The sequence below is a fragment of the Elephas maximus genome, chromosome 1 (genome assembly GCF_024166365.1).
Source record: "Elephas maximus indicus isolate mEleMax1 chromosome 1, mEleMax1 primary haplotype, whole genome shotgun sequence".
Taxonomy (NCBI): domain Eukaryota; kingdom Metazoa; phylum Chordata; class Mammalia; order Proboscidea; family Elephantidae; genus Elephas; species Elephas maximus.
The window spans coordinates 12,120,827-12,147,272 of NC_064819.1; the positions used below are offsets into that span (position 1 = coordinate 12,120,827).

Consider the following 26,446-nt stretch of genomic DNA (forward strand, 5'->3'; position numbering starts at 1 on the left):
CTAGTAGAGCCTGGGTGTTGATAAGCACAGGGAAAGGAAAAAGTCGTAAGCTGAGCTGGTCACATTGCCCCTTGTGATATAGTTTTATTTTTAACTTCGAAACCCTTGAACTATTCCTGTTGAAGTTTTCTCTCCTTTCCCTGCCTTCCCGACAGAACCGTGTCCTCTGCTGCAGCTGATGCACCCAAGCCACTTTCCTGCAATCTGCTTGCTCACAGTCAAGGGACGCAGGTGCAGCAGATGCTGACTCAGCCGGTGCCGTTAAGGTAAGCTTTGCAGATGTGAGCAGGTGCACAAGGGGGCATTTGGAGTGGTGAACAGGCAGGCAGAAGCTGAGCCGCAGATCACCTTTGTGCTTGGAGAAGAGGGCTGTGAAATTAGTTACTTGTGGGAGAGAAAAGGTTGGTGCTGAGAATGAGACTCAGCCATGTGTAAACCTTGTTTTGAACCTAAAATCTTAGAACAGGAAGAGATTACCTGCTTTCTGACAGCTAAGGCTCTTTTTCCTATGATCGACCAGAGTAGGATGGGTTTAAAATTATACAGTGGTGTCGGAGTAGAGAGAAGGGGAACAAAATAGGGGGAGGACCCAGAACCAGGCTTTCTATTTCCTGAAGCCCCAGGGCTCTGATCTTTTCACCGATCAACATCTGCTATGTTAATTGCACGTCATTCTCCTGTAGTTTAAATTCCATCCCCTGTGGCCCACTACTGGCTCAGGCATTTACTGCCTGCGGAGTTTAAAACCTGCTTTTCTCTAATAATACTCCCTAAGTGTGGCTCTCTCCTCCCCAGCTCTCTTAGATCCAAAGGTACCCTGGAATACAGGTGAAAGTGTTTTATAAGTCAAAACATTGACACCTGCCTTTCTGCACCAAAACCAAAAATGATTATAAACTTGCAACTTGCACATCCAGGGGGAGCAAAACTAAAATGGTTAATGATACTTGAGCTAGCAAAAGCTTTCACGTGTAAATGGGTTATTTCTAGCTCTTCTAGTAAGGGTGTAATGCTGCATGCACGAAGTGACCCGCAGGGGTGAGGGAGCAGAGCTGATTCTCCTGTTTTTCTCTGGGCCTGGCTTTAGCGTTACATAGCTCAAAGTTCAGCTAAGGACATTCGGGGAAGTGGCCTATGCAGCAAAAGGGACTCTGAACACTCTGAACTTTGAAGTGGACAGGCTGAATAAAGCAGCCGATGCCAAGTGAAAGGAGACCTAAAGCCACTACCCAGATACCCTAACCCCTGATTCCTTCCTACCTGCTTTTGTACCCTTCAGACACCCCCATGACTCTGCTATAGATGTCTGCTTATCATTATGGCTGTTTGCTAGGTACAATCAAATTCCCTATGAATAATTGCCTAACTTCATTAAATTTTGCCAGGCTTTTCCATGGCATTTAGGGCTCCACGGTCTACGCTAGGGCTGACTTGGGAGTAACCAAGCAGACAGGCTGACTCGCAGCTACCCTGACATAATCCAGCTAGTTAAGCACTTTCTGGGCCAATACAAAATAGCACAGTAATTTAAAATACTGATACTAATAATATAAGCACCAGATGTGAGAATTAATTACCTAATAACTAACAAGTTTGAAGGTAGAGATTTCTAGCACATGCAAAAAACTGCAGATGGTATGGCAGAATAGATGGGGGGGGGGGTTATAGTCTTAGAGTACAGTGAAGATGTTGGAATCATAGCCCAGGAAGTCCAGAATTACAAAATGAGATGTGAGAATTATCCTCAGCCAACTGGTTGTGTTAAAAGTTTAAGAGGCAGAGAGATTGCTTTAATGTTTAACTTTATATATCTTCTTTCTCTAGAATGAAATATCTCCATAGCAGGGAAACAGGTTAACAATATATAATCAAAGTAACTAATCATTTGGCTGGTTAGTAGGTTAAAGGTTAAAGAATATTAGTTAATTGGCCTAATAACATGTTTAGTGCTTCTGTTCTACCTCCTGGTGACGTAGTGGTTAAGTGCTACAGCTGCTAACCAAGAGGTCGGCAGTTCAAATCTGCCAGGTGCTCCTTGGAAACTCTATGGGGCAGTTCTACTCTGTCCTATAGGGTCACTATGAGTCGGAATTGACTCGATGGCAGTGGGTTTGGTTTGGTTCTACCTTCTAGTTCATTGCATAGTGCCTGGTGTCTTAAAAGATTACACGTAGCCAACTGAAGCACAATAATTGGTCTCTACCTGGAACAACAACAACAACAAAAAAATTTTTTTGTTTTTTACCTGGAACAACAGAGAAGAAGGAAAGTCAGGAATAGGAGGGGGATATAGAATGTGTGACTAAGTGGCTCCGAGAACAACTGCCTCCTTTGCCATAAGACCAGAACTGAACGGTGCATGGCTACCATTACTGAACATATTGATCAAAGAGTCCATAGAGGAATCCTGATCAAAGGGGGAAAATGCAGAACAAAATTTCAAATTCTCAAAAGACTCTAGACTTTCTAAAGCTATGGAGGGTGGATGAACTCCTGAAACTATTGTTCTGAGATAATCTTTAAACCTTAAACTAAAAATATCCCCTGAAGTCATCTTAAAACCAAACAATAGTTCAGCTTAACTAGTAAAAAAGGCCTGTGTTGAACATTATGTTCTAAGATCTATCTATATGGGGTCAAATTGAGAGCAGCAACTTGAAAGATTAGATAGGAACTTTAGGGGGCACTGAGTTTATGTTAATGAGGGAGGAACAACTCAGAAAAAGAGGATGAGAATGGTTGCACAACTCGAAGAATGTAATCAATGTCACTAAATTGTACTGTAGAAAGCGTTGAATTGGTGTATGTTTCGCAGTGTATATTCACGACAACAAAATAAGTAGAATTCAGAAAGAAAAACAAAAAAAGTTAAAGAATATCTTTCACCTGTAACTTTTAACCTTGTCACTTTGACTTCATGTTAAATAATTATTGCCAGGGCTGACCACATGAGAAGACAAAAGTTAGTTGCTGACATCATGTGAAGGGTGCTGAGAGGGCTTCTTGCCTAAAAATATCTCCCTGACATCAACCCTGCCTGCTTACTGACTTTAAAATTATAGTAGAGAATGTGAAAACTATTATCTGTTAATCCCATTCTCCTTTACTTGAGTCAGTGATTTAAATACAGCTGTTTTATGTGTTATCCTGACCTTGTTGACCAATGAAACTTGGTCAGCACCTCCTCCCATTCTTCCAGGCTCTGTCCTACTCTGCCCTTGGTGCCATCTAAGCTGCCCACATGGCCTTGGTCACCTCCATGCAGGTGGCTCTGAAAAAAAAAAAAAATTTCAAGGTGCAATACAAGAAAAGCATGTGATTAAGAGCCAGAGATCTGAGTTATCAACTTGTCTTTGCAACTAACTCTGGGATTACGGGCAGAACACTTCACCTTTCTGAGGCCCAATTTCTCTGTTAAGGAACAAAGGGGTTAAACTAGAGCCTTGCCTTTCTAAGTGTGGCCTTTGGCCCATCAGCATCACCTGGAGCTTACTAAATCTGCAGACTCTCAGGCTCCATCCCAGTCCTACTGAATCAGAATCTACATTTTAAAAAGACTGCCCAGGTGATTCATACACATATTGAAGTTTGAGAAGCATAGGAATAAAGGATTTGTGGTTAACTGCTAGATTCAGGTTTCTGGTTCTATGACTGTAAGAGTTAGAACACTTGCTGTAATCCCCTGAAAAAAACTGGGGCAGCATTCAGATGACTGTTATACCTTGAGCCCATTGAAGTCTTATCCATTCAATTAAGGCTACACTAAGCTAATTAAGTTGTAAAGATGTATTTTTTGCCCTTAAAAAACAAAGTCTCAAGTTATCATACACCTGACATCACTAAACTTCCCTCCTAGATTTGTTCCAGGTTTTTCAAAATGATGCCTTCTTTGGGGTGTTATTTGATTTAATTTAATTCAATCCTATTGGATAAACATTAAGCTCTGGAAACAGCGTTGGCTGTCCTCACTCTCCCAGCCTCTCAACCTCTTTCACTACACCCCTTGGGAGGCATTCTTTCTCTACATTAATGTTCCAGTCAGAGCTCCTTTCACTGTCTGAACAGACTCCATTTATGTCCTTCACCAGAATACCTCTCACTCCTCACACCACCAAGCCTGTCCCTTCAGATTGTACTGGCCCGGCACCAAATCGCAAGGGAGAGCTAGGTATTACCATCTTTGGTTGTTGTGAATACTGCTGCTGTGAACGTTGGTGGACAAGTATTTGTTTGAATACTTGCTCTCAGCTGACACTTTCTATTTTTTTCCCTAATGGCCAGAATAGTATTTAAAAAAAAAAAAAAAAAGAATAGTATAGAAAATAAAAATTACAAACGTGGGCCTAGGAAACAAAGATGTGGGCCCTGAAGTTGTCACATCTAAAAAGTCCCAGGTCTGATGCAGTACTGTTTGAATTCCTAAATGCTTAAGGAATGTTTTGTGATGATTAAAGGGGACCAGGAGGGCCAAAGTTGGGGGGGGGTTGCATTTTTTTTTTTTTTTTAATAATTTGTGTTTCTTTGTTGTTGAGATACAGACACAGCAGAAACATACACCAATTCAAGTGTCTGCATGGACAGCTCAGTGACGGTGATTCTTCACGTTGTGCAGCCCTTCTCACCCCCCTTTCCTGAGTTGTCCCTCCTCCATTAACATAAACTCGCTGTCCCCTAAGATTCCTATCTAATTTTTCGAGTTGCTGTTGTCAATTTGATCCCATATAGATAGTTCTCAAAAGACCATAATGCTCAAGGCAGGCATTCTTTACTACTTACACTGAACTATTGTTTGGTTTTAAGAAGACTCCAGGGGATATTTTTGGCTTACCATAGAGGAATAGTTTCGGGGAGTTCATCCAGTTTCCATGACTCCAGAAAGGCATTTTCTGTCTTTTGATTAGGATTCTTGTATAGAATCTTTGATCAAAATGTTCAGTAATGGTAGCCAGGCACCATCCAGTTCTGGTTTCGTGGAGTGGGGGTGGGGGGGAGGGATTTGCATTCTTAAAAAAGCGAGTTAAGACTTTTTTTTTTAGATGAGTTTGAAGACTATAAACCTGGCAGTGGCATATAAAAAGCACTGAAGTAAGGGAGAACTGAAATTGAAAGGCTAGCCAGGGCTGCAGGAGTGATTCAATGGGAAGTAATAAAGGCCTGGACAAGGGGTGACCATGAGAACGATCTTCCTTCTGGAAGAAGAGCTAACATTGAATGATTCATGTAATAGTCACTTTACCACTTTATCTCATTTGATGCTCACACAATCCAATGGGTTTTTATGAGCCCCATTTTATGGATGAATAAATTAGCTTGAGGAAGATTAAATAACTTGTCAAAAATTACTCAGCTAATACTTGAGTTTATTAACTTATTTTTATTTTGGGGTGTCATAAACTGTAATTTAAATGACAAGAAAGAGCCCATAATGCAAATAAGGGAAAAGGGGACCCTTCTTCTGGTATAAGGAGCAAGTAAAAAGGCCCTACGCAGGAATAAGCTGGCACTTCAAGGGTTTCTAGATGCCACAGTGGCCTCTGATCGCTGCTAGCAAGTGAACGGCCTTGACTTCACAAGTCTGTTGGGTGTTAGGCTTTTCCAGGTGTAGAAAATAGGGCTTCAATTACCTATAACTAATGATTTGTAATTTTCCTGTTAAACAAAAACTTTGTTAAAGTAACACTGTAGTAAGAATAAAGGGCAACTAAAAAAAAATAAAAATAATTTTTTTTTTTTTTTTTACCATAACTACTATGAGCCCGGGTGGTGTGGTGATTAAATGCTCAGCTACTAAACAAAAGTTGGTGGTTCAAAGCCACCAGTTGCTCCACGGGAGAAAGATGTGGCAGTCTGCTTCTGTAAAGATTATAGCCTTGGAAATCTTATGAGGCAGTTCCACTCTGTCCTACAGGGTTGCTATATGTCAGAATCAACTCGATGGCAGTGGTTTGGTTTTGGTTTATGGTAATAACTACAGCATAGACGATCCTGCCACAGTAGTATTAACAAACAATAATTTACAAATGGATACATAAGTAGATAGATATGCCAAGAAGTGTGGGAGGGTGTAAGGGAGCACAATCACCAGCAGATACAGGTTTGGTGGTAGGTATTTCTACATATGTGACTGCTGGTGCTCCATATGTATTACAGTGGACAAGGAGCACAGTCAGGGACTCCTTTTAGATGTAACCAAACACCTCACAAGATGAAGTTCCTAGGCTTGAAGGCAAAGGACCATCAACTTGGGGGGCATCTACATCAATTGGCATAATATAGTTCATAAAGACAAAGTTCTGTAAAGGGGCACACCAGCCCAGAGGCAAGGACTAGAAGGCAGGAGGGGACAGAAAAGCTGGTAATAGGGAACCCAGAGTTGAGAAGGGAGAGTATTGACATGTCATGGGGTTGTTAGCCAATGTCATAAAATGTATGTGTACTGTTTAACGAAAAGCTAGTTTATTCTGTAAACCTTCCTCTAAAATACAATTAAAATTTTTTTTTTAATTTTATCTTAATAAAATAAAAAATATATTTTTCTCTTAAAAAAAAAAAGACAAAGTTCTGCATCCTACTTTGGCGAGTAGCATCTAGGGTCTTAAAAGCTTGCAAGCAGCCATCTAAGATACAACTATTGGTCGCTTCCTATTTGGAGCAAAGGAAAGTGAAGAAAACCAGACTCTAAGGAGCAATTAGTCTAAAGGACATGAACCATAGCCTATACGACTCCATGACCAGAAGAACTAGATGGTGCCCAGCTACCACTATCCACCACTCTGACTGGGATCACAACAGAGGATCCTGGACAGAGTGGGAGAAAAATGTAGAATAAAAAATCAAATTCACAAAAAATACCAGACTTACTGGTCTGACAGAAACTGGGGGAACCCCCAAGACTATGGTTTTAAGACACCCTTCTGACCTAGAACTGAAGCCATTCCTGGAGACCACCTTCCAGCCAAACAATAGACAAGCCCATAAAATAGGCAATAACACCTGACAGGAACATGCTCCTTAGAATAATCAATTATATGAAATCAAAAGGGCAATATTTGCCCAAAGCAAAAATGAGAAGGTGAGAACGAGTAAAAAATCAGGACAAAAGGAAACAGTGAACCCAGGGCGGAAATGAGGAGAGTGCTGACACATTGCAGGGAATGAAACCAAGGCCATGAAACCCTTTACATGTGCAGTGTGATGGATCACTTTCATGTGGCCTTTCTAGCCATGATCTTGTAACTAACACCCAAGTGATTGGGCGGGGCTGTGCAGATATGCTAATTTTGGCCCACCAAAGGGATTGGTCAGTTTTGCCATCCTGCTGGACTTGAGGTGAGCCATCCCAGAGGCAGGAAAGAGAAGAGCCCACCACCACCAAGGAAGGTGAGACCCACAGGAGAGCCGTGCAGGAGTTGGTGCAGTATGCTTCCTGACCCACAGAGAGAGAAAGCTGAGTGCCTTTGGGCAGTGGCCTAAAGCCAGGGAGAGGCGTGCCTGTGAGCACTGCTGGGAAGAGGCTATCCTGATGGAAGAACTGTATCCTGAGTGTTCCTGAACCTGAACTGTAACGGTTACTTCCTTGATTAACCCCATAATCGTGAGTATTATCTGAGTTCCGTGTGGCCATTGCAATGAATTATCGAACCCAGCGGAGAAGTAGAGAGTGTCATAGGATGGATGGTTGGTGTCAAAATTTGTAAAGATGCTGGAGAGGAGGTATGTCTGACTGCTGCCTCGTAAGGATCAGCCTCAGGCTGTTGATCTTGATTCTCCTTCCCTCCTGTGAAGTTAGAGGAGGTCAGACACTGCCCCACGCCATTTTTTACAAAGATCTGTCAAATGGAAATCTAATTTGCTCTGTAAACTTTCGCCTAATGCACAATAAATAAAGTAACAGTATAAATTATTTTCAAATATACCATAAAATGCACAAGAAAAATAAGAAGAAACCTCAGGAAGATTTAAAGAAATACCAAGAGCAAGTCAAGGATTGATATCATTAAAACTAACGGTTGTCATTCTTCAATCCTTGCTTTTGTTTTCTATCATAAGAAAGTCCTTTCGCTTGTTCTCACTTACTTCTGACAAAGTATGTTCGCTTCAACTAGCCACAGACAGTTATAGCAGCAATGGTTGGAGACATGCTCTCAGCTCTGACCCTTGGCTCTCTTGAGGCCAATTCACAAGAATCTAACTTCCTAAAACGTGCCGCAAGTTCTCAATGGCAATTTACAACTCTACGCATTTCTTGCCACAAACGTTGCTTCTTTGGTGTGACTTTCTGTGATCACTTGTCAATTAGAACATTTCACAGAGAGTAGAAGATAGAAATTTAACAATAAACCCTAATGAAGATGTTTTCTGATGTCTGAAAATTTGAGAAAGGGGGAGAGAACCAATGATGAGAGGGATCAGACTGGGATTAACAGTTCTCAAGGGGAAAGGGATGGGTGACAGGAATGCTAACACTACCTTGCTGTTTTGCTGCTTTCAGCCTTTTAAAGCACTTTCATTTCTGTTATTTCTTGTGACTTTTTACAAAGGAACCATGTGAGAAAGATTAGAAATATATTCCCCAGCTTGAAGGATTAGGAAACTGAGACAGACCTCGCCCAGACCACAAAGCTGGTTGGTTACAGAACTAGGTCTAGAACCCAGTTTTCTGCCTCAAATCCCCATGTTTTCTCCTAGCTTTGCCCCTCTACTCTAGGGAAAACAGTTGATTGAACAGGTCTAAAGCAGGAGGTTTCTGAGAAAAACAAGAGACGGAACACGTTTATTGATCGTGTATTATATGACACTCTGCTTTGTCCTTTAATTGTACAAAGCAGGCAATAATATTTAGACCTGGTCGCAACAATTTGTAGTCAGGTTAAACCCATGAGTATAAATTCTCATTAAATAATCTCATTGCTTAAGCTATCTTGATAGGCATAAACCCATTAACCATGCTCATAGATGGCTGTGAAGCTAGGTTTCTCTCTGAGGTGAGATGACTCATTCCTTCTAGAGCTTTCTGGACTGGAGTCAGTTTCTCCTTGATGCCCAGACCTCACAGTGCTGAAGGAGCAACTGTGGTCTCCTAAGCTTTACCTTACGTGTAAATGCCAGAAGGATGTTTACTTCTGTTTTACTGACTATGCAAAGGCATTCAACTGTGTGGATCACAACAAACTATGGATAACATTGCGAAGAATGGTGTTATAGATTGAATTGTGTCCCTCCAAAATGTGTGTCAACATGGTTAGGCCATGGTTCCCAGTATTGTGTAGTTGTCCACCATTTTATGATCTGATGCGATTATCTTATGTGTTATAAATCCTAACTTCTGATATTAATGAGGCAGGATTACAGGCAGTTATGTTAATGAGGCAGGACACAATCTACAGGATTAGGTTATATATTGAGTCAATCTCTTTTGAGATATAAAACCGAGAAGTGAGCAGAGAGGAGAGGGACCTCATCACCACCAAGCAAGGAGAGCCAGGAGTGGAACGCATCATTTTGACCCAGGATCCCTGCACCGAGAAGCTCCTAGACCAGAGGGATATTGATGTCAAGGACCTTCCCGCAGAGCCCATGGAGAGACAAAGCCTTCCCTGGGAGCTGCCACCCTGAATTTGGACTTCTAGCCTCCTAGACTGTGAGAGAATATACTTCTGTGTGTTAAAGCCATCCCCTTGTGGTATTTCTGTTATAGCAGCACTAGATAACTAACACAAATGGGAATTCCAGAATACTTAATTGTGCTTATGTGGAACCTGTACACAACAAGAGGCAGTCATTCAAACAGGACAAGAGGATGCTGGTTTAAAGTTAGGAAAGGTGAGTGTCAGGGTTGTATGCTTTCACCATACTTATTCAATCTGCATGCTGAGTAAATAATTCGAGAAGTTGGGCTGTATGAAAAACAGGCATCAGGATTAGAGGAAGACTCATTAACAACCTGCATTATGCAGATGACACAACCTTGCTTACTGAAAGTGAAGAGGACTTGAAGCATTTACTGATGAAGATGAAAGACTACAGCCTTCAGTACGGATTACACCTCAACCTAAAGAAAACAAAAACCCTCACAACTAGACCAATAAGTAACATCAAGATGAATTGAGAAGAGATTGAAGTTTTCAAGGACTTCACTTTACATGGATCCACAAATCAACACCCATGGAAGCAACAGTCAAGAAATCAGATGACACATTGCATTGGGCAAATCTGCTGCAAAAGACCTATTTAAAGTATTGAAAAGCCAAGAAGTCACCTAGAAGACTAAGGTTCACCTGACCCAAGCCATGGTGTTTTCAATTGCTTCATATGCCTGTGAAAGCTGGACAATGAATAAGGAAGCCTGAAGAATTGATGCCTTTGAATTGTGGTGTTGGAGAAGAATATTGAATATACCATGGACTGCCAAAAGAATGAACAAATTTCTCTTGGAAGAAGTACAACTAGAATTGAGAGACTATGTGTCACATACTTCGGACATGTTATCAGGAGAGATCAGAAGGACATCATGCTTGGTAAAGTAGAGGGTCAGTGAAAAAGAAGACCCTCAATGAGATGGATTGAAACAGTGGCTGCAAGAATGGGCTCAAGCATAACGATTGTGAGGATGGTGCAGGACCAGGCAGTGTTTCATTCTGTTGTACATAGGGTGGTTATGAGTTGGAATCAACTCAATGGCACCTAACAATAGGAATCCTTCCTTTGAATTTTCCCATCACCTTTTCAGCTCTTTTGTGGTTGAGTCACAATCCCAAACTTCTTCCACCTCAGTGGTTCTTAAACTGGAGTTTATTAAAAATCACCTCCATTCAGTAGGTCTGATTCAGTAGATATGGGGTAAACCAAAGCCAAAAACCTCTTGCTGTTGAATCAATTCGGACTCATAGTGACCTATAGTGACCCTATAGGATAAAGTAAAACCACACCACAAGGTTTCCAAGGCTGTAATCTTTATGGAAGGAGAGTGCCATATCTTTCTCCCATGAGAGATCTAGGGTAGGGCCCAATAATTTGCATTTCTACCCAGTTCCCAGGTGATGATGCTGCTGTTGGTCTGGGGACCACTCTTTAAGAACCACAATTGCAGCCAATTTGCCTTTGCTTATTAATTTACAGCTTTCTAAGTGGGCCACATAGCACTACAACCTTCATTAAATCGTCACCACCCCGTTCCCAGGTTCTAAAATCTCCCTTATTTCTTTAAAGAAATGGTCAGCCCTCAAAATCACACACCTGGCTCTCCCACCTATTCATATTCCATTTAAACTATGTCCAGTGCATCCAGTAAAATCTAGTTCTGTACACAGCTCTGAATTATTGAAATCTAAATTACACTGTTGGACTGCTGTCCCCTCTAGACTAGAGATGTCTAAAACTCATATTTTTTTAAAAAAAATTTTATTGTGCTTTAAGTGAAAGTTTACAAATCAAGTCAGTCTCTCACATAAAAACTTATATACACCTTGCTACATATTCCCAATTACTCTCCCCCTAATGAGACAGCCCGCTCTCTTCCTCCACTCTCTCTTTCTGTGTCCATTTCACCAGCTTCTAACGCCCTCTACCCTCTCATCTCCCTTCCAGGCAGGAGATGCCAACATAGTCTCAAGTGTCCACCTGATCCAAGAAGCTCACTCCTCACCAGCATCCCTCTCCAACCCATTGTCCAGTCCAATCCATGTCTGAAGAGTTGGCTTCAGGAATGGTTCCTGTTCTGGGCCAGCAGAAGGTCTGGGGGCCATGACCACAGGGTCCTTCTAGTCTCGGTCAGACTATTAAGTCTGGTCTTTTGATGAGAATTTGGGGTCTGCATCCCACTGCTCTCCTGCTCCCTCAGGGGTTCTCTGTTGTGTTCCCTGTCAGGGCAGTCATCGGTTGTAGCTGGGCACCGTCTAGTTCTTCTGGTCTCAGGATGATGCAGCCGCTGGTTCATGTGGCCCTTTCTGTCTCTTGGGCTCGTAATTACCTTGTGTCTTTGGTGTTCTTCATTCTCCTTTGATCCAGGTGGGTTGAGACTCATTGATGCATTTTAGATGGCTTCTTGCTAGCATTTGAGACCCCAGATGCCACTCTTCAAAGTGGGATGCAGAATGTTTTCTTAATAGATTATGCCATTTGACTTAGATGTCCCCTGAAATCAGGGTCCCCAAACCCCTGCCCCTGCTACACTGGCCTTTGAAGCATTCAGTTTATTCAGGAGACTTCTTTGCTTTTGGTTTAGTCTAGTTGTGGTGACCTCCCCTGTGTTGTGTGTTGTCTTTCCCTTCACCTAAAGTAGTTCTTATCTACTATCTAATTAGTGAATACCCCTCTCCCACCCTCCCTCCCTCCGTCCTCTCATAACCACAAAAGGATTTTTTCTTCTCAGTTTACACTATTTCTCAAGTTCTTAGGATAGCGGTCTTATATAATATTTGTCCTTTTGCAACTTAATTTCAGTCAGCATAATACCTTCCAGGTTGCTCCAAGTTATGAAATGTTTCACAGATTCCTCACTGTTCTTTATCGATGTGTAGTATTCCATCGTGTGAATATACCATAATTTATTTATCCATTCATCCGTTGATGGGCACCTTGGTTGCTTCCATCTTTTTGCTATTCTAAACAGTGCTGCAATAATCACGGGTGTGCATATATCTGCTTGTGTAAAGGCTCTTGTTTCTCTAAGATATATTCTGAGGAGTGGGATTGCTGCATTGTATGGTAGTTCTATTTCTAGCTTTTTAAGGAAGCACCAAATCAATTTCCAAAGTGGTTATACCATTTGACATTCCCACCAGCAGTGTATAAGTGTTCCAATCTCTCCACGGCCTCTCCAACATTTATTCTTTTGTGTTTTTTTGGATTAATGCCAGCCTTGTTGGAGTGAGATTAAATCCATTGTAGTTTTGATCTGCATTTCTCTAATGGCCAATGATCGTGAGCATTTCCTCATGTATCTGTTAGCTACCTGAATGTCTTCTTTAGTGAAGTGTCTATTCATATCTTTTGTGCATTTTTTAATACGGTTATTTGTCTTTTTGTAGTTGAATTTTTGCAGTATCATGTAGATTTTAGAGATCAGACACTGATAGGAAATGTCATAGCTAAAAACTTTTTCCCAGTCTGTAAGTAGTCTTTTTACTCTTTTGGTGAAGTCTTTGGATGAGCATAACTGTTTGATTTTTAGGAGCTCCCAGTTATCTAGTTTTTCTTCTGCATTCTTAATAATGTTTTGTATACTGTTTGTGCCATGTATTAGGGCTCTTAACATTGTCCCTACTTTTTCTTCCATGATCTTTATTGTTTTAGATTTTATATTTAGGTCTTTGATCCATTTTGAGCTCGTTTTTGTGCATGGAGTGAGGTATGGGTCTTGTTTCATTTTTTTGCAGATGGATATCCAGTTATGCCAGCACCATTTGTTAAAAAGACTATCTTTTCCCCCATTTAACTGTTTTGGGGCCTTTGTCAAATATCAACTGCTCATATGTGGATGGATTTATGTCCAGATTTTCAATTCTGTTCCACTGATCAATGTATCTGTTGTTGTACCAGTACGAGGCTGTTTTGACTACTGTGGCGGTATAGTACGTTCTAAAATCAGGTAAAGTAAGGCTTTGTTCTTCTTTTTCAGTAATGCCATATTTATCCGGGGCCTCTTTCCCTTCCATATGAAGTTGGTGATTTGTTTCTCCATCTCATTAAAGAATGTCGTTGGGATTTGGATCAGAATTGCATTAAATGTATAGATCGCTTTTGGTAGAATAGACATTTTCATAATGTTAAGTCTTCCTATCCATGAGCAAGGTATGTTTTTCCACTTATGTAAGTCCCTTTTGGTTTCTTGCAGAAGTGTACTGTAGTTTTCTTTGTATAAGTCTTTTACATCTCTGGTAAGATTTATTCCTAAGTATTTTATCTTCTTGGGGGCTACTGTAAATGGCATTGATTCGGTGATTTCCTCTTTGATGTTCTTTTTGTTGGTGTAGAGGAATCCAACTGATTTGTATGTTTATCTTGTATCCCGATACTCTGCTGAACTCTTCTATTAGTTTCAGTATTTTCTTGAGGATTCCTTAGGGTAAAACTCATATTTTGGAATGAGGGTTTTGGCCATAGACTTGAGTGAAGTTCATTTTTAAGTTGATGCAGTGTATTGCCCTTTCAGACAAGAAGCAAGACTTAAAGGTGAGCACAGGGGCATAGAAATTAAAGTGAAAAATGGCACCTGAATAAACCATAAGCTGTTTCAGGCATAGAATTTTCTCAACTATTTTTCACAATGAAAAGTTTCCGTTTGTCTAATCCATATGCTTTGATTTAGTCCTGCTTGATCTTTTAAAATATATAAGTGTTTTAATCTTAAGTCTCAGAGTTCCCATTTTGGTGTAGATTTAACCCCCCTAAACCTTCCCTTTCATATTTATATTCCCTGAAATGCAAAGCCATGGGATCTGGATGCCCTTCTTGTTTCCTCTACCCAGACAGGACACAGTATGGGATGTAGTCCAGGAAAGACAACAAAAAAGCATTACAGTGATGGAGGGGATTTCTGATGAAGAATATCTGGTTCCTCTACAATCTGGAATGATCACACCTGTGGACACCATTCTGTGCCCCAACTGGGGGATAAGAGGCTTCCTCCTGGTAAACTCTAGCCGTGGACTTGCATTCTCCCCAGATCATGGGATGGACCACATGTGTCTCTGTGGATTTCTGAGGGACACATTACAATGTAGCAAGGAGTACAGGGTTTGAAGCCAGACAGACGTAGCCCTCTGTGTGCCTCAGTATCCTTATCTGTAAACTGGAAATGGTAATACCCACCTCACATGGTTGTTGTGAGGATTAAATAAGATGCTATGTAAAAGCACATGTTAGGCACTTACATCTTAGTGTCCTTCCTCCATGATACCCCGAATGCAGAGAAATCTCTCAATCTAGGAAAGTTAGACAAAGTCATGGAGGAAAAGGATCTTGTCCCTATAAACTGGAACTAAGAAGACTAGAAGAATGGGCAACTTATGTCATAAGACAACCAGTGGTATTATCTAATTTGACCATTTGGGGACGGACCAATTGGCTCCAACCTAAGGTGACCAACTGTCCCAGTTTCCTTTGGATTAAAGAGTTTCCCAGGGCATGGGATGTTTTGTGCTAAAACTGGAAGAGTCCCAGGCAAATTGGGATAATTAGTCACCCTACTTACCCAGCAATGATTCTACTATCAGGAATTTTGGATTGCCCCGTATCTCAGTGGGAGCAATTTACCCCGGACATATAACAAAAGTTCAGATGTGATTTTTTTTTTTTTTATGTCCTTGGGCTATATTTATCTTTCTCCCTCCCTTCACTGCCAAATTTTTCGGGAGAGTGGTCTCCACTCACCGTGTCTTTCTGCTCAGCACCTGTCCTCTCTCAAAGTCACTCATCTGGTGTAGCTCCAGAGCCTGGCAGAAGACTCTTTAAATAGCAGCATAAAAATAAGAGCATCTTTGTTGCCTGTGGGTATTGTTTTTCTTTTCTCTTAAAAGGATATTTTCAAATAACTTCAACAGAGATGGACAGCAAGAAGCTTCCACCACAGATGTTTCCGTCTTCAAAAACACTGTTAATAAGAATCACACTCTGTAAGGGTAAAGGATAAGAAATGATTGGGCTTAGAGTTCATCATCACTGTCCCTCCAGCCAGGACTTCCCTGCTGCTGGAGCAGAGTTCTCACTATAGGCATGGCACATGTGGAACTAGCCAGCCTGTGCTATCCCTTCCCAGGAACAGGGCTCAACTTTGTGATGGAACCAGACTGGCCACTATGAAGTTGGGCACTTGTGGTGCTGATAGCTTTTGTCACAAAGCTTTATTCCATTTGTGATTTGCCTTTTGTTTCCCACCTGGAAGCCAGCAGGGAACTCTGAGCCATCCAGACTCCATTCTAATTGAAGAATTCCTCTTCTGAATAAGCAGGTGGTCACATTCTCCCTGCCAGGACACAGGCCCTGCCAACATTAGAGTGTGTGCTTAATAACTTACTCTTCCCCTCCAAGTGAGTGCCATATTTTGGATGCCCAGGGGTTCTATTTCACAGCTCAAATGTCACAGTTGCTCTGGCAAGAGCTCTTTTAGTACCTCCCATAAGCAGGGTCATTGTCATCATTGTTCTTCGTGACAGCACTTGGGGTTATCACTCACCCTTTCCTTTATATCTGTGACAACACAATCCTGACTCTCTTAGCCCTCTGGTCTCTACTTCTTCTTAATGTCCTTCCAAAGTAGTCATACTTGGCTATGTACTTCTTGGCTCAGATTTCTATTCTCTGTTCTCACTTCCCCAGTTATGGCTACATCTCTCACTTTCTAGTGGATTATTCTTAAATCTGCATCTATCCATTCCAACTCCTCTTCTTCCCATCCACATGATCTATCATCACCTTAAGCAACTTGTATACAACTTACTAGAACCATCTTTCCTCCTAAATGTTTCACTCTTCAGACTTCCCTATTTTTCTCAGAATTACAGTCAATATTCTCTCTCCCTAGTTCAATCTTGGCATCAATCTTGACTGTTCTCTCCCAATTTCAAGTCAGAAACAAAATGTTGATTCTTGTTATGTCTCCTGTCTCATCTTGCCTATTTCTAGTCATTGGTCTCACCTACATAGCCGTTTCTAAGTCTAGCTCTTCCCACTCCATCCATCCCATCACTCCTACTAGTTAACACCCCAATCATAATGTAAAATGCCTTCTTATTGTATGCCAAATAATTCCAAATGCTTTAGCCTAATATTTAAGAATTTCCAGTCTAAAATAAACTCCCCCCACCCTAGAAGTGACATGGAATGTGCAGGAGTCTACCTGCACGTTACAATCCATGTTAAAAGATCCAGCAGCTGGGCTCTTGTGCTCCTTGCCCGACCCTATTCTGCTACCTCTTAGTCCAACAGCCTCTGCTCTCCCCTTTGTTTAGCTCTTTCCCTGCCTTTAACACCTTAGCTTATCTTTCACTGGGCCCTGAGTCCTTTGGATGTCCTGGCCCACAACTTCTCCTCTGGCTCCTGATTCAGGGACTATTATGGGTACAGAGCTCTCTGGCCTGGTCCTTTTTCACACTCAGTAGTCTCAGTGGAGTCTGGAACAGGGGTTTTTATTTATTATTGTGCAGAAGAATCAGATGGGGAGAGTGTTGAGATTGTAAATTTAAGGACAGACCCCTCACTCAAGTCAGGGATATGGCCAGTATCTATTACAGTGCTGTCCAATAGAATTTTCTATGAAGATGGAAATGTCGTCCAATAGGGTAGCTACTAACCATACGTGACTATTGAGCACTTGAAATGTGGTTAGCGTTACTGAAGAAGTGAATTCTTAATTTTATTTCGCTTTGATTAATTCAAATCTAAAAAGCCATATGTGAGTAACTAAAAAAAGAAAACCGCCTCATTAGTGACCCTACAGGACAGAGTAGAACTACCCCATAGGGTTTCCAAGGGCCACCTGGTGGGTTCAAACTGCTGACCTTTTGGTTAGCAAATCTCTTAAATCTCTCTTTTGGTTGCCAATCTATTAAACATGTGACTAGTGGCTACCATATTGGATGATGCTTGTCTATAGGTTTAACAAGCAACCCAGCTGATTCAAACAAACGATAGTGTTTAACAACCACTTTAAAGAGCATTCCAGGTGACCCTAATGCTCACTTACTGGCACATGGTAAGTAATCAACAAATGAATAAATTGGTTAACAAGGGTAAATTCCCCTTGAAATTTAAGACTGTCTCTTCCGGAAAAAGAAAAAAAGCTGGTGGTGGGGGGAGGAGGGTGGCTGTTCTGGATTAAGAGAGGCTGAAAAAATACATGAAGTGCAATAAATTGACCTTAAAAGGCTCCTGATTCCAAAAGTAAAAATCAAAAAAAAAAAAAAACTACAGAAGACATTTTTGGGACAATTGGGGAAATCTGAATATGGACAGCATGCTATGTTTTAGTTTTCTTAGTGAGGTAATGTTATTGTAGTTACAAAGGAAAATGTCCTTATTCTTAGGAGATACACACTGAAGTGCTTAGGGAGGAAAAGTCACAATATCAGCAACTTATTTCCAAGTGGTTCAACCAAAAACGGTGTGTGTGTGTGTGTGTGTACGTGTGAAGCGACAGAGCGTGTACAAAAGCGGCAACATCTTAACTACTGTTGAATTTAGGTGGAGTACATTTGGGTGTTCCTGGTATGTATTTCTTTACCTTTTCTGTATATTTGAAAATTTTCAAAGGAAAAGAGAAAAGTTGAGGGAAAAGTCACCCACGTTAAGTTGGCCAAACCTAAAGTAAAATAAAGTTTTAAAATACTGCATCTCCTGACTTTTGGGTGCTAACTCCCCACCCCACCCAGACTAACACAGTGCTAAAATTATGCCACAGAGTCTGTAGATGGGGTATTGCAACTGGCAACCTACAGATCCTATCTAGATGACATACATGTTTTTCTTGGCCCAAATAGAGTTTTGTTTTTAAAATTAAATTACTTGATAAAAATCAAGGGATTTTTATTCTGATAAGTGATGAAATATTTTGTGGTATAATGGAATATAAAATTATTATTTCGTAATAGCAAGTAAGTACAGTCCACTTCCTATGAGACAAGTACTGTTCTAAGTATATTAACTAACTTAATCCCCACAACACCCTTATGAGTTAAGTACTAGTATTATCCTCCCTTTACAGATAGGGGAAACCCTGGTGGCATAGTGGATAAGTGCTACAGCTGCTAACCATAAGGGTCGGCAGTTCGAATCCACCAGGCGCTCCTTGGAAACTCTATGGGGCAGTTCTACCCTGTCCTATAGGGTCACTATGAGTTGGAACTGACTCGACGGCACTGGGTTTGGTTTGATTTTGGTTTACAGATAGGGTGACTAATGCAAAAAGAGGTTAACTAACTTTCCCTGTCTCACAGCTACTGATTTGTAGCACTAGGGTTGAAAACAACGCAGTCTGACTCCTAACCAGTACACTGTACACCGCCACTCACAAAAATCTGCATTCCCACCTTCAATGGAAAAATCAGAAGATGTGGCAACACGTTCCACATGGGACTGATTGACCAGCGCCAAGTAGTTGCGCTACCCTGAAAACAGGGCATCTTGTCTACTTGCCCAAGTCTGCTCAACCAGCTGCTGGAGCCTTTGGAGTTTTGACCCCTGCTCTAGCACAGCACAGCTGAATACAGCAGGGTGAATGGCACATGGTAGATACTTTAGAGACACTGCCCCAGATCAAGATGGATATCTAGCTGGCCTCTGAGTGAACAGAAAGCTCCAGTAGAAGAGAAGGCAAGCAGGGTAAAGTGAGCCGGATGTGGGAGGGTTTGGAATGTCAGGATAATTGTCAGTAGACAGTGCAGAAAAGAAAAGGGGAGCAGAAGTTACACACCTCGTGGTTAGTAATATGCCCCATTAGAGGGCTGTGTGAGTCCATGAAAAGAGCATAGGCCAGCATGGCCTGGGTTGGAAACCTGTCTCCAGCAGTTTGCAGCCGTGCGACCTTGAACAAGTTACTTAACCTCTCCAAGTTTCGCTGTATGACACTACAGTTAACGGTAAAATGGGGCAATGACATTCACCTCCAGGGAGACGAAGGGATTGACTGAGAGAATATATAAAGTCTCTTTGGTGCCTGTTAATATACATAACTACAATATTTTTCTTACTAACCATTCATATTCATATTTTCTCCTAGAGTTAAGAAGCAAAGAGAAATTGAGAAGCCATGGTAAGTAGCAGGTGCTTATTGGGTCTTCACATTTCAGAGCTGTAGGCCTGGGTTCATTTAGCCTGCAGCCCCAGCAGCTGGCCGATTTGTCCTCATGGTGATAATACTTACTAGAACAGAACCTGGAAGAAACTGAAACATAGTAGGTGGAAAGCATAGAAGTGAGAAAGATTAATAAGTAAAGAATTTTAGTAAAACACTTTTTTAAAGTAGCAAAAAAGTCAACAATAATCTATATGTCCAACAATTCCTTCACTCAGCTAACATTACTGAGTACCTACCATGGTCCAGGCCCCACTCCAGGTACTGGGAATGCAACTGTGAGCAAAACCAGACATGGCCTCTCTCCAGCCAGCATCTCCCCCTGGTGGTGGTTGATTAAATGAAGACGAGCACACCCATGTTCTGGAATGTTCCACTACCATTATGAAGAAAGTTTGCCAATAATAATTAATAAAAAGCAGTCTAGTCTCAGGTTATAATAGCAAGTTAAAAAGTGGAACGCAAAACTGTATTCATTGCATTAGCTATGTAATATAAATCACCCACAATCCACAACTGAAATATAACATGGTAGTCCTTTACATACAGCCTTCCCCCCACCCCATTCTAAGTGCATTTAGGAGCTCAGTGGCACAGTGGTTAAGAGCTTGGCTGCTAACCAAAAGGTTGGTAGTTTGGATCCACCAGAAACCCTATGGGGCAGTTCTACTCTGTCCTATATTGTCACTACGAGTCAGGATCGACTCTACGGAAAGGGTTTGGTTTGGTTTGAAGTACATTTACTACGTACGTATAATAAACAATTGGAGAGTAAACAACTGATAGTTATTTCTGGGTTGTGGATTTGAGTGAATTTTGCTTTCTTCTTTGTGATTTTTATATTTTCCAAGCATGTGTAAACAGGAAATAAGTCAATGAAAACGCAGTCACAGACACAGGTAGAGCTGCTCTTCCAGCGCTGATTTATTTTCTCTCTTTCCCTTGCCCTTGGTGTCCCCAGGGCAGAGCGCGCCGGCCTCCATCTGGGCAGCACAGGCATTGTGAGGGATGCTTTGACCGCCACTGCCATGTTCCTGTGGAGCCTGACGTCTCCTGCATGGTGATAAACTGCCACCTGCTCTGTGGGGCCACCTTCCACATGTGCAAAGAGGCAGAACACGAGCTCCTTTGCCCTCTAGAGCAGGTTCCATGCCTCAACTCCGAATATGGCTGCCCGCTTTCCATGTCCCGCCACAAGCTGGCCAAGCACCTGCAGGTGTGTCCTGCCAGTGTGGTCTGCTGCTCCATGGAGTGGAACCGCTGGCCCAACGTGGACTCTGAAACAACCCTTCACGAGAACATCATGAAAGAGATCCCCAGTGAGGAGTGTTTGGACACAGCCCTGGCCCTCCGGGACCAGAAAGTCCTTTTTAGGTCCTTGAAGATGGTGGAACTTTTCCCAGAAACTAAAGAGGTCATCAAGGAGAGACCGACTGTGAATGGTGAATCCACTTGGGAAGAAATGGCAGGGGCAGTGGGTGGAGCCGATGTGGATTTGGTACCACGCGGCTCTCTGTCAACAACTAATGAAGAGATGGCAGAGCTGAGTCAAGAAGAACGAGAAGCATTAGCCAAAACCAAAGAAGGGATGGACCTGATCAAGTATGACAAGTGGGAAAATATCTTCAGCAAAGAACACGCAGCCTCTGCTTTAACAAAATCACCCTCCGGCTGTGAGAGCAAGAGCAAGAGAAAGAATGCCTCAGGGAAAGAACAAGTTTCCAGAGACAATAACGCAGTAGGAGAGGGCGTAGCCAAAGGGAAAGAACCACAGGAAACCCAGAAAAAGGAGGACTTTCACACAGCTGTGGAAACAGTGGGGCTTGCCCCTTGGCAGGATGGTGTTCTGGAAAGACTAAAAACAGCTGTGGATGCAAAGGACTATAATATGTATCTGGTGCACAATGGGCGGATGCTTATTCACTTCGGCCAGATGGCTGCTTGTACACCTAAGGAGAGAGACTTTGTTTATGGCAACCTCGAGGCTCAAGAAGTTAAAACTGTTCACACCTTCAAAATTCCTTTGAGCTATTGTGGAAAGCGGGCTCGACTTGGAGATGCCATGTTGAGTTGCAGGCCAAGTGAACACAAGGCAGTAGACACCTCAGATTTGGGGATCACCGTGGAGGATCTGCCCAAATCAGATCTCATCAAGACCACCCTTCAGTGCGCTTTGGAAAGAGAACTCAAAGGTCATGTCATCTCTGAATCCAGGAGCATTGATGGGCTGTTCATGGATTTTGCCACACAGACCTACAACTTTGAGCCAGAACAGTTTTCCTCTGGGACGGTGCTGGCTGACCTCCTGACTGCTGCCAGCCCAGGGGGGCTCCACGTGGAGCTCCACAGTGAATGTGTGACCAGGCGACACAACAAGAGCAGCTCCGCCTTCACTTTCACTTGCAACAAGTTCTTCAGGAGGGATGAATTCCCCCTACACTTCAAGAATGTCCACACAGACATTCAGTCATGTCTCAATGGCTGGTTCCAGCATCGATGCCCTCTAGCTTATTTGGGATGTACATTTATTCAGAACCATTTCCGTCCCCCGGGGCAAAAAGCTAAAGTGATCTATAGTCAGGAGCTCAAGACCTTTGCCATCAAGCCAGAGGTTGCTCCAGAGCTGAGTGAGGGGACAAAGAACAACTATCCCTCGGGCCGTGGAAGAAAAAGCCAGAATTCTCTAACCAGCTTGCCCCTGGAGATCTTGCAGTATATTGCTGGGTTCTTGGACAGCATCAGCCTGTCCCAGCTCTCCCAGGTATCTGTGCTGATGAGGAATATCTGTGCCACTTTGTTACAAGAGAGAGGGATGGTCCTCCTGCAATGGAAGAAGAACAGGTATTCCCACGGAGGCACCTCCTGGAGAGTCCACCGAGAGGCAAGTAAACATTCATTTATTCAGCAAATATTTATTAAGTGCCTCTATGTGCCAGGCACTGGGAAGGTTGCTGGGAATTAACAAGGTCTCTGCTCTCAAGGAATTCTAGTAGAGAAGATGGGCTTATAAACATATAAATATGAATGGTACCAGTTGCCATTAAGTTGATTCCAACTTATGGCGACTCCATGTGTCAGAATAGAACTGTGCATCATAGGATTTTCAATGGCTGGTTGTTCAGATGCAGATTGCCAGGCCTTCTGAGGCACCTCTGGGTGGACTTGAACCTTCAACCTTTCAGCTAGCAGCCAAGCGCATTAACTGTTTGTACCACCCCACTTATAAATTGTCCTGAATATCTTCCATTTGCCCACATGATCCATGATCCATCCTTCACCCCCCTGCTCTGCCCTCAGGAAGCTGATCTCTCTGGGCTGCAGCTATAGGCTCCCTTGTCTGCTGCCTTCCAGTTGGGTTAGTCCAATGGGAGTGTATCAGCAAGAGATGGGAACGAGGGAGAAGAATGAGGTTGGTGTATCTATTCTCTGGCTTCCTCCCTGCCATGACACTGTGACCGGCATGGCTCTTAGGTGGCCGTCTCCACAAAGCTACTCTCTCTGAGTTCCAGTAACTCTTCCTTCTTCCTTTTCAGGCCTAGAGCAATAACACTTTTGATTGTTACTAACCCTGGGTACTGTACTCTATCTTGTGGTTTCCTACCCACACATTTGTAAATCATTGCCTTTTTTCTAAATTCTTTTCAAATTATCCAATTTGAATGTGCTGTCTGTTCCTTTGACAAAGGCATTTTGAAAATCTAAATGAATTTGGTTCACTGATTTCCCCTGGTTCAAATGCTTAATTTAAAAAAAAAAACTCTTCTCTATAAATCAAAAAAATTTTCACTTCAGAGAAATTTTGTTCCTTATCCCCCGATAGGGCCATACTGCTCGCCTATATTATAACTCTTATCAGCTTGTACTATACAGAAGTGAGACTTTTAATTCATAGTGTCTAAGGTGCTCTTAGCATCCCTTCTCATGGTAGATACATTGGTAATCCGAACCCTGAACTTATGATGCCCATTGAGGTCAATGATTCCATAATCTCGTTTTTTCAGTTGGTTTCCAATATGTGGGTGTTTGCAAACCGGCCTTGGACAGTTAGGGTTGTTTGTATCTATTTTCTTTGATTAATATGTCTAAGATATCTTGTATATTTTCCATTATTTATTCCCTGAGCAGTCTTCTTCAAAAAATAACTGTGGGAATCTCCCACATGTATTCACGGCTGCATCCATGTGTAAAATAAACAGTGTGTGCCAACCAACCATGAGTCAGACATAAAGATGAATGAGACTAAGACTCTGCCTTCAGGAACCTTACAGTCTAGAACTGCCTAATATCTTTCTCTATAAAATCAGAATAATTATTTTGATTATATTTGTCCCCAATTCAATGATTGCAAACCATTCTTGAATATCATTTAGGGCAAACCAACTTCCTCGCAGGAAGAAAGACAGACAATTTAGTTGGGCCTAAATGATGTTCATATTAAAATGGTTTTTAAAGAAAAAAGAGAAAGAGTTCTAATATCCCAGACAAGATTTTTCTTGCATAGGAACAGTAGTAACGAGAAACTGAGGGTGAACTGGTCAAGACAGAAGGGTATTACGTTATGCCTAACTTCATAGGCAGATTTTAAAACCAATGACTTGCCATTGCAGCCCAAATAGAAAGGCCAGAGGGTGTTTAATTGAGTACCGTGCCCCTAGAAACTCTCCTATGGGCTTCCTGTTCTAATGAAACTGATATTAGTAAGGATAGTTTTCATTACAAGCAATAATAATAAAAAAAAAAACTGGCATAAACAATAAAGGGAGTTTATTGGACAATATAACTAAAAAATCCAAAGATAACAGCTTTAGGTAAAGATTGACCTAGCAGCTCCACAGTGTTCTCCAAAGACCGTATTTACTTCCATCCCTCACCTCTACTTCCTCGACAGTGTTTCCATTCTACAACATAATTCTCCCATGGTGGTCCCCTGTGGCTGCCAGCAGCTCCTAGGACTACAGCTTCCCAAGTCAAGTTCACGGGGAAAAAAGAGAATCTGCTTCTTGATATCTCAGCCAGAAGGTCTAGAGTAGAGTCTCATTGGCATTGTTTGTCCTGATTTGAGCCATGTGTCTATGCTAGACCCAACCACTGTGGCTGGGGAGGAGGGACAGCGGCAATATGCTGATTGGATTAAACCAGTCCTAGGCTACCACTAGAGCTGATGCAAGTCATTCCCACACAAGTTACTTGGCTGGCTGGAAACTAGGAATTGGACACTGGGAAAGAAACTAACAAATATCTGAGGCAGTCACTAAACACTCTCTGGAAGCTCAGAGTGGGAAGAACGGAAAAGTATGTCTTGTAGTGTTCAAATAAAGCCAGTTGGAGGGTGTTGCCCCAGCGTTGACTTTTGAGCTTCCTTCTTTCCCAACAGGTCTGGCAGTTCAGCAGCCTCTTCTCCAAAATCAAGAGCTGGGAGTTTAATGATGTCACCTCCATGTCTGAGCACCTGAAGACTTGTCCTTTCAACGTCGTGGAGCACAAAACTGACCCCATCCTTTTGACCAGCATGTGTGAGCCCCGTGACCAGGCCCGAAAGACCTTAGTCTCCACCTTTACAAACAGACTACGGGGAAGAAACATTTTCTAGAGATTGACACCGCCATTCTAGGATTCCCCCTCGGAGTTCCTGAAAGTAGGACAGAGCATGGTTTTGAGGACTCCCCTCTGTAAACTGCGCATGTGCGTCTCTAGGGTGGTTTGGAACCTGCAATGTCCTCCAAAACCTGAGTGGTTGCACGAGGTCTAAGAAGTTCCTAAGCCATGGCTTGTAGAATTGCTATAGGGCTGTATTCATCACTTATTTCCTTTCCATTTGTTTCTGAAAATAAATTGGCCTGAGGAGAAAATAGTAACTGAGGCCACTTGAAAAATGAGAGAGCAAAGAAGTTCCTCAACCAGCGCAGGCCTGTGCTTTCACAAAGAGCTTTTTAGTCGGCAAAACACTTTCAAACGCGTAGGGCAGGCGATGCAGGGGTGAGATCAGTGGTTCAGTGAGTTACCTCGCAGGGCACCCATGGTGAAATGTACAGTTTGAAGGCCCCAGATCTGGGTCTGCTTAATGGCTAGGTCCAGGGCTTCTTTTGCTTGCCCCACCGCCTTTAAACCCAGCTAGTCCCCACACAGCCTGACAAAGAAGAGCCCCCTAACTGAGCACAGTGGCCCCTGAGGATACCACAGGCCAAAGGGTGAGAGACAGAAGTGAAGTCACAGAGTATGTTGTATAGAACCCAGGGCAGAATCTTACCTTGCATAGTTACCCACAATGGGTCGCATCTTAAACAGCTCTTTTAGTTACTAAAACAATTTTATACACATGGTGATTTTAAGTCAGGAACCAGATGGAGCTGATTTGTTTGTGTGGCTTCCTGTCCTAGGTCCACGTGCCAAAATATATGCTTTCCGTTCTTCCCAGGTGAAACCAAAGGCAGGGAAGTTACTTGTCTTGTGTTTATATCCATCTCACCTTAATTGATGCCATTTACCCAGCAGTCCTAGCAGTCCTGAAGTAAATGAGAATTAGTGGGTAGGGGAACAGACATTGAGGGGAAGCAGAGAACAAAGAACTTAGGTAACAAAAAAGGAGTCTATTAGTGTGGGTGAAAATGGTTGGGATCTGGTGTAGATTTGCTAGACCTCTGAGAGAGGTCGAGAAGG

The 26,446-nt window shown here is 42.3% G+C and overlaps 1 protein-coding gene across 2 annotated transcripts; it reads left to right on the forward strand.

Annotated features, from left to right (window-relative positions):
- Positions 1-177: 177 nt before the first annotated feature.
- FBXO40 (F-box protein 40) lies at positions 178-26,059 on the forward strand. 2 transcript variants are annotated; one of them, XM_049874612.1, is made up of 4 exons: positions 178-266; positions 19,715-19,747; positions 20,751-22,670; positions 25,164-26,059. In XM_049874612.1, the coding sequence occupies exons 2-4, from the start codon at positions 19,745-19,747 to the stop codon at positions 25,377-25,379; spliced, it is 2,139 nt and encodes a 712-aa protein (XP_049730569.1). In that variant the 5' UTR covers positions 178-266; positions 19,715-19,744; the 3' UTR covers positions 25,380-26,059. The 2 variants fall into 2 exon arrangements, with proteins under 2 accessions (XP_049730569.1, XP_049730561.1); XM_049874604.1 differs by lacking the exon at positions 178-266 and adding an exon at positions 7,439-7,594.
- Positions 26,060-26,446: the final 387 nt, after the last annotated feature.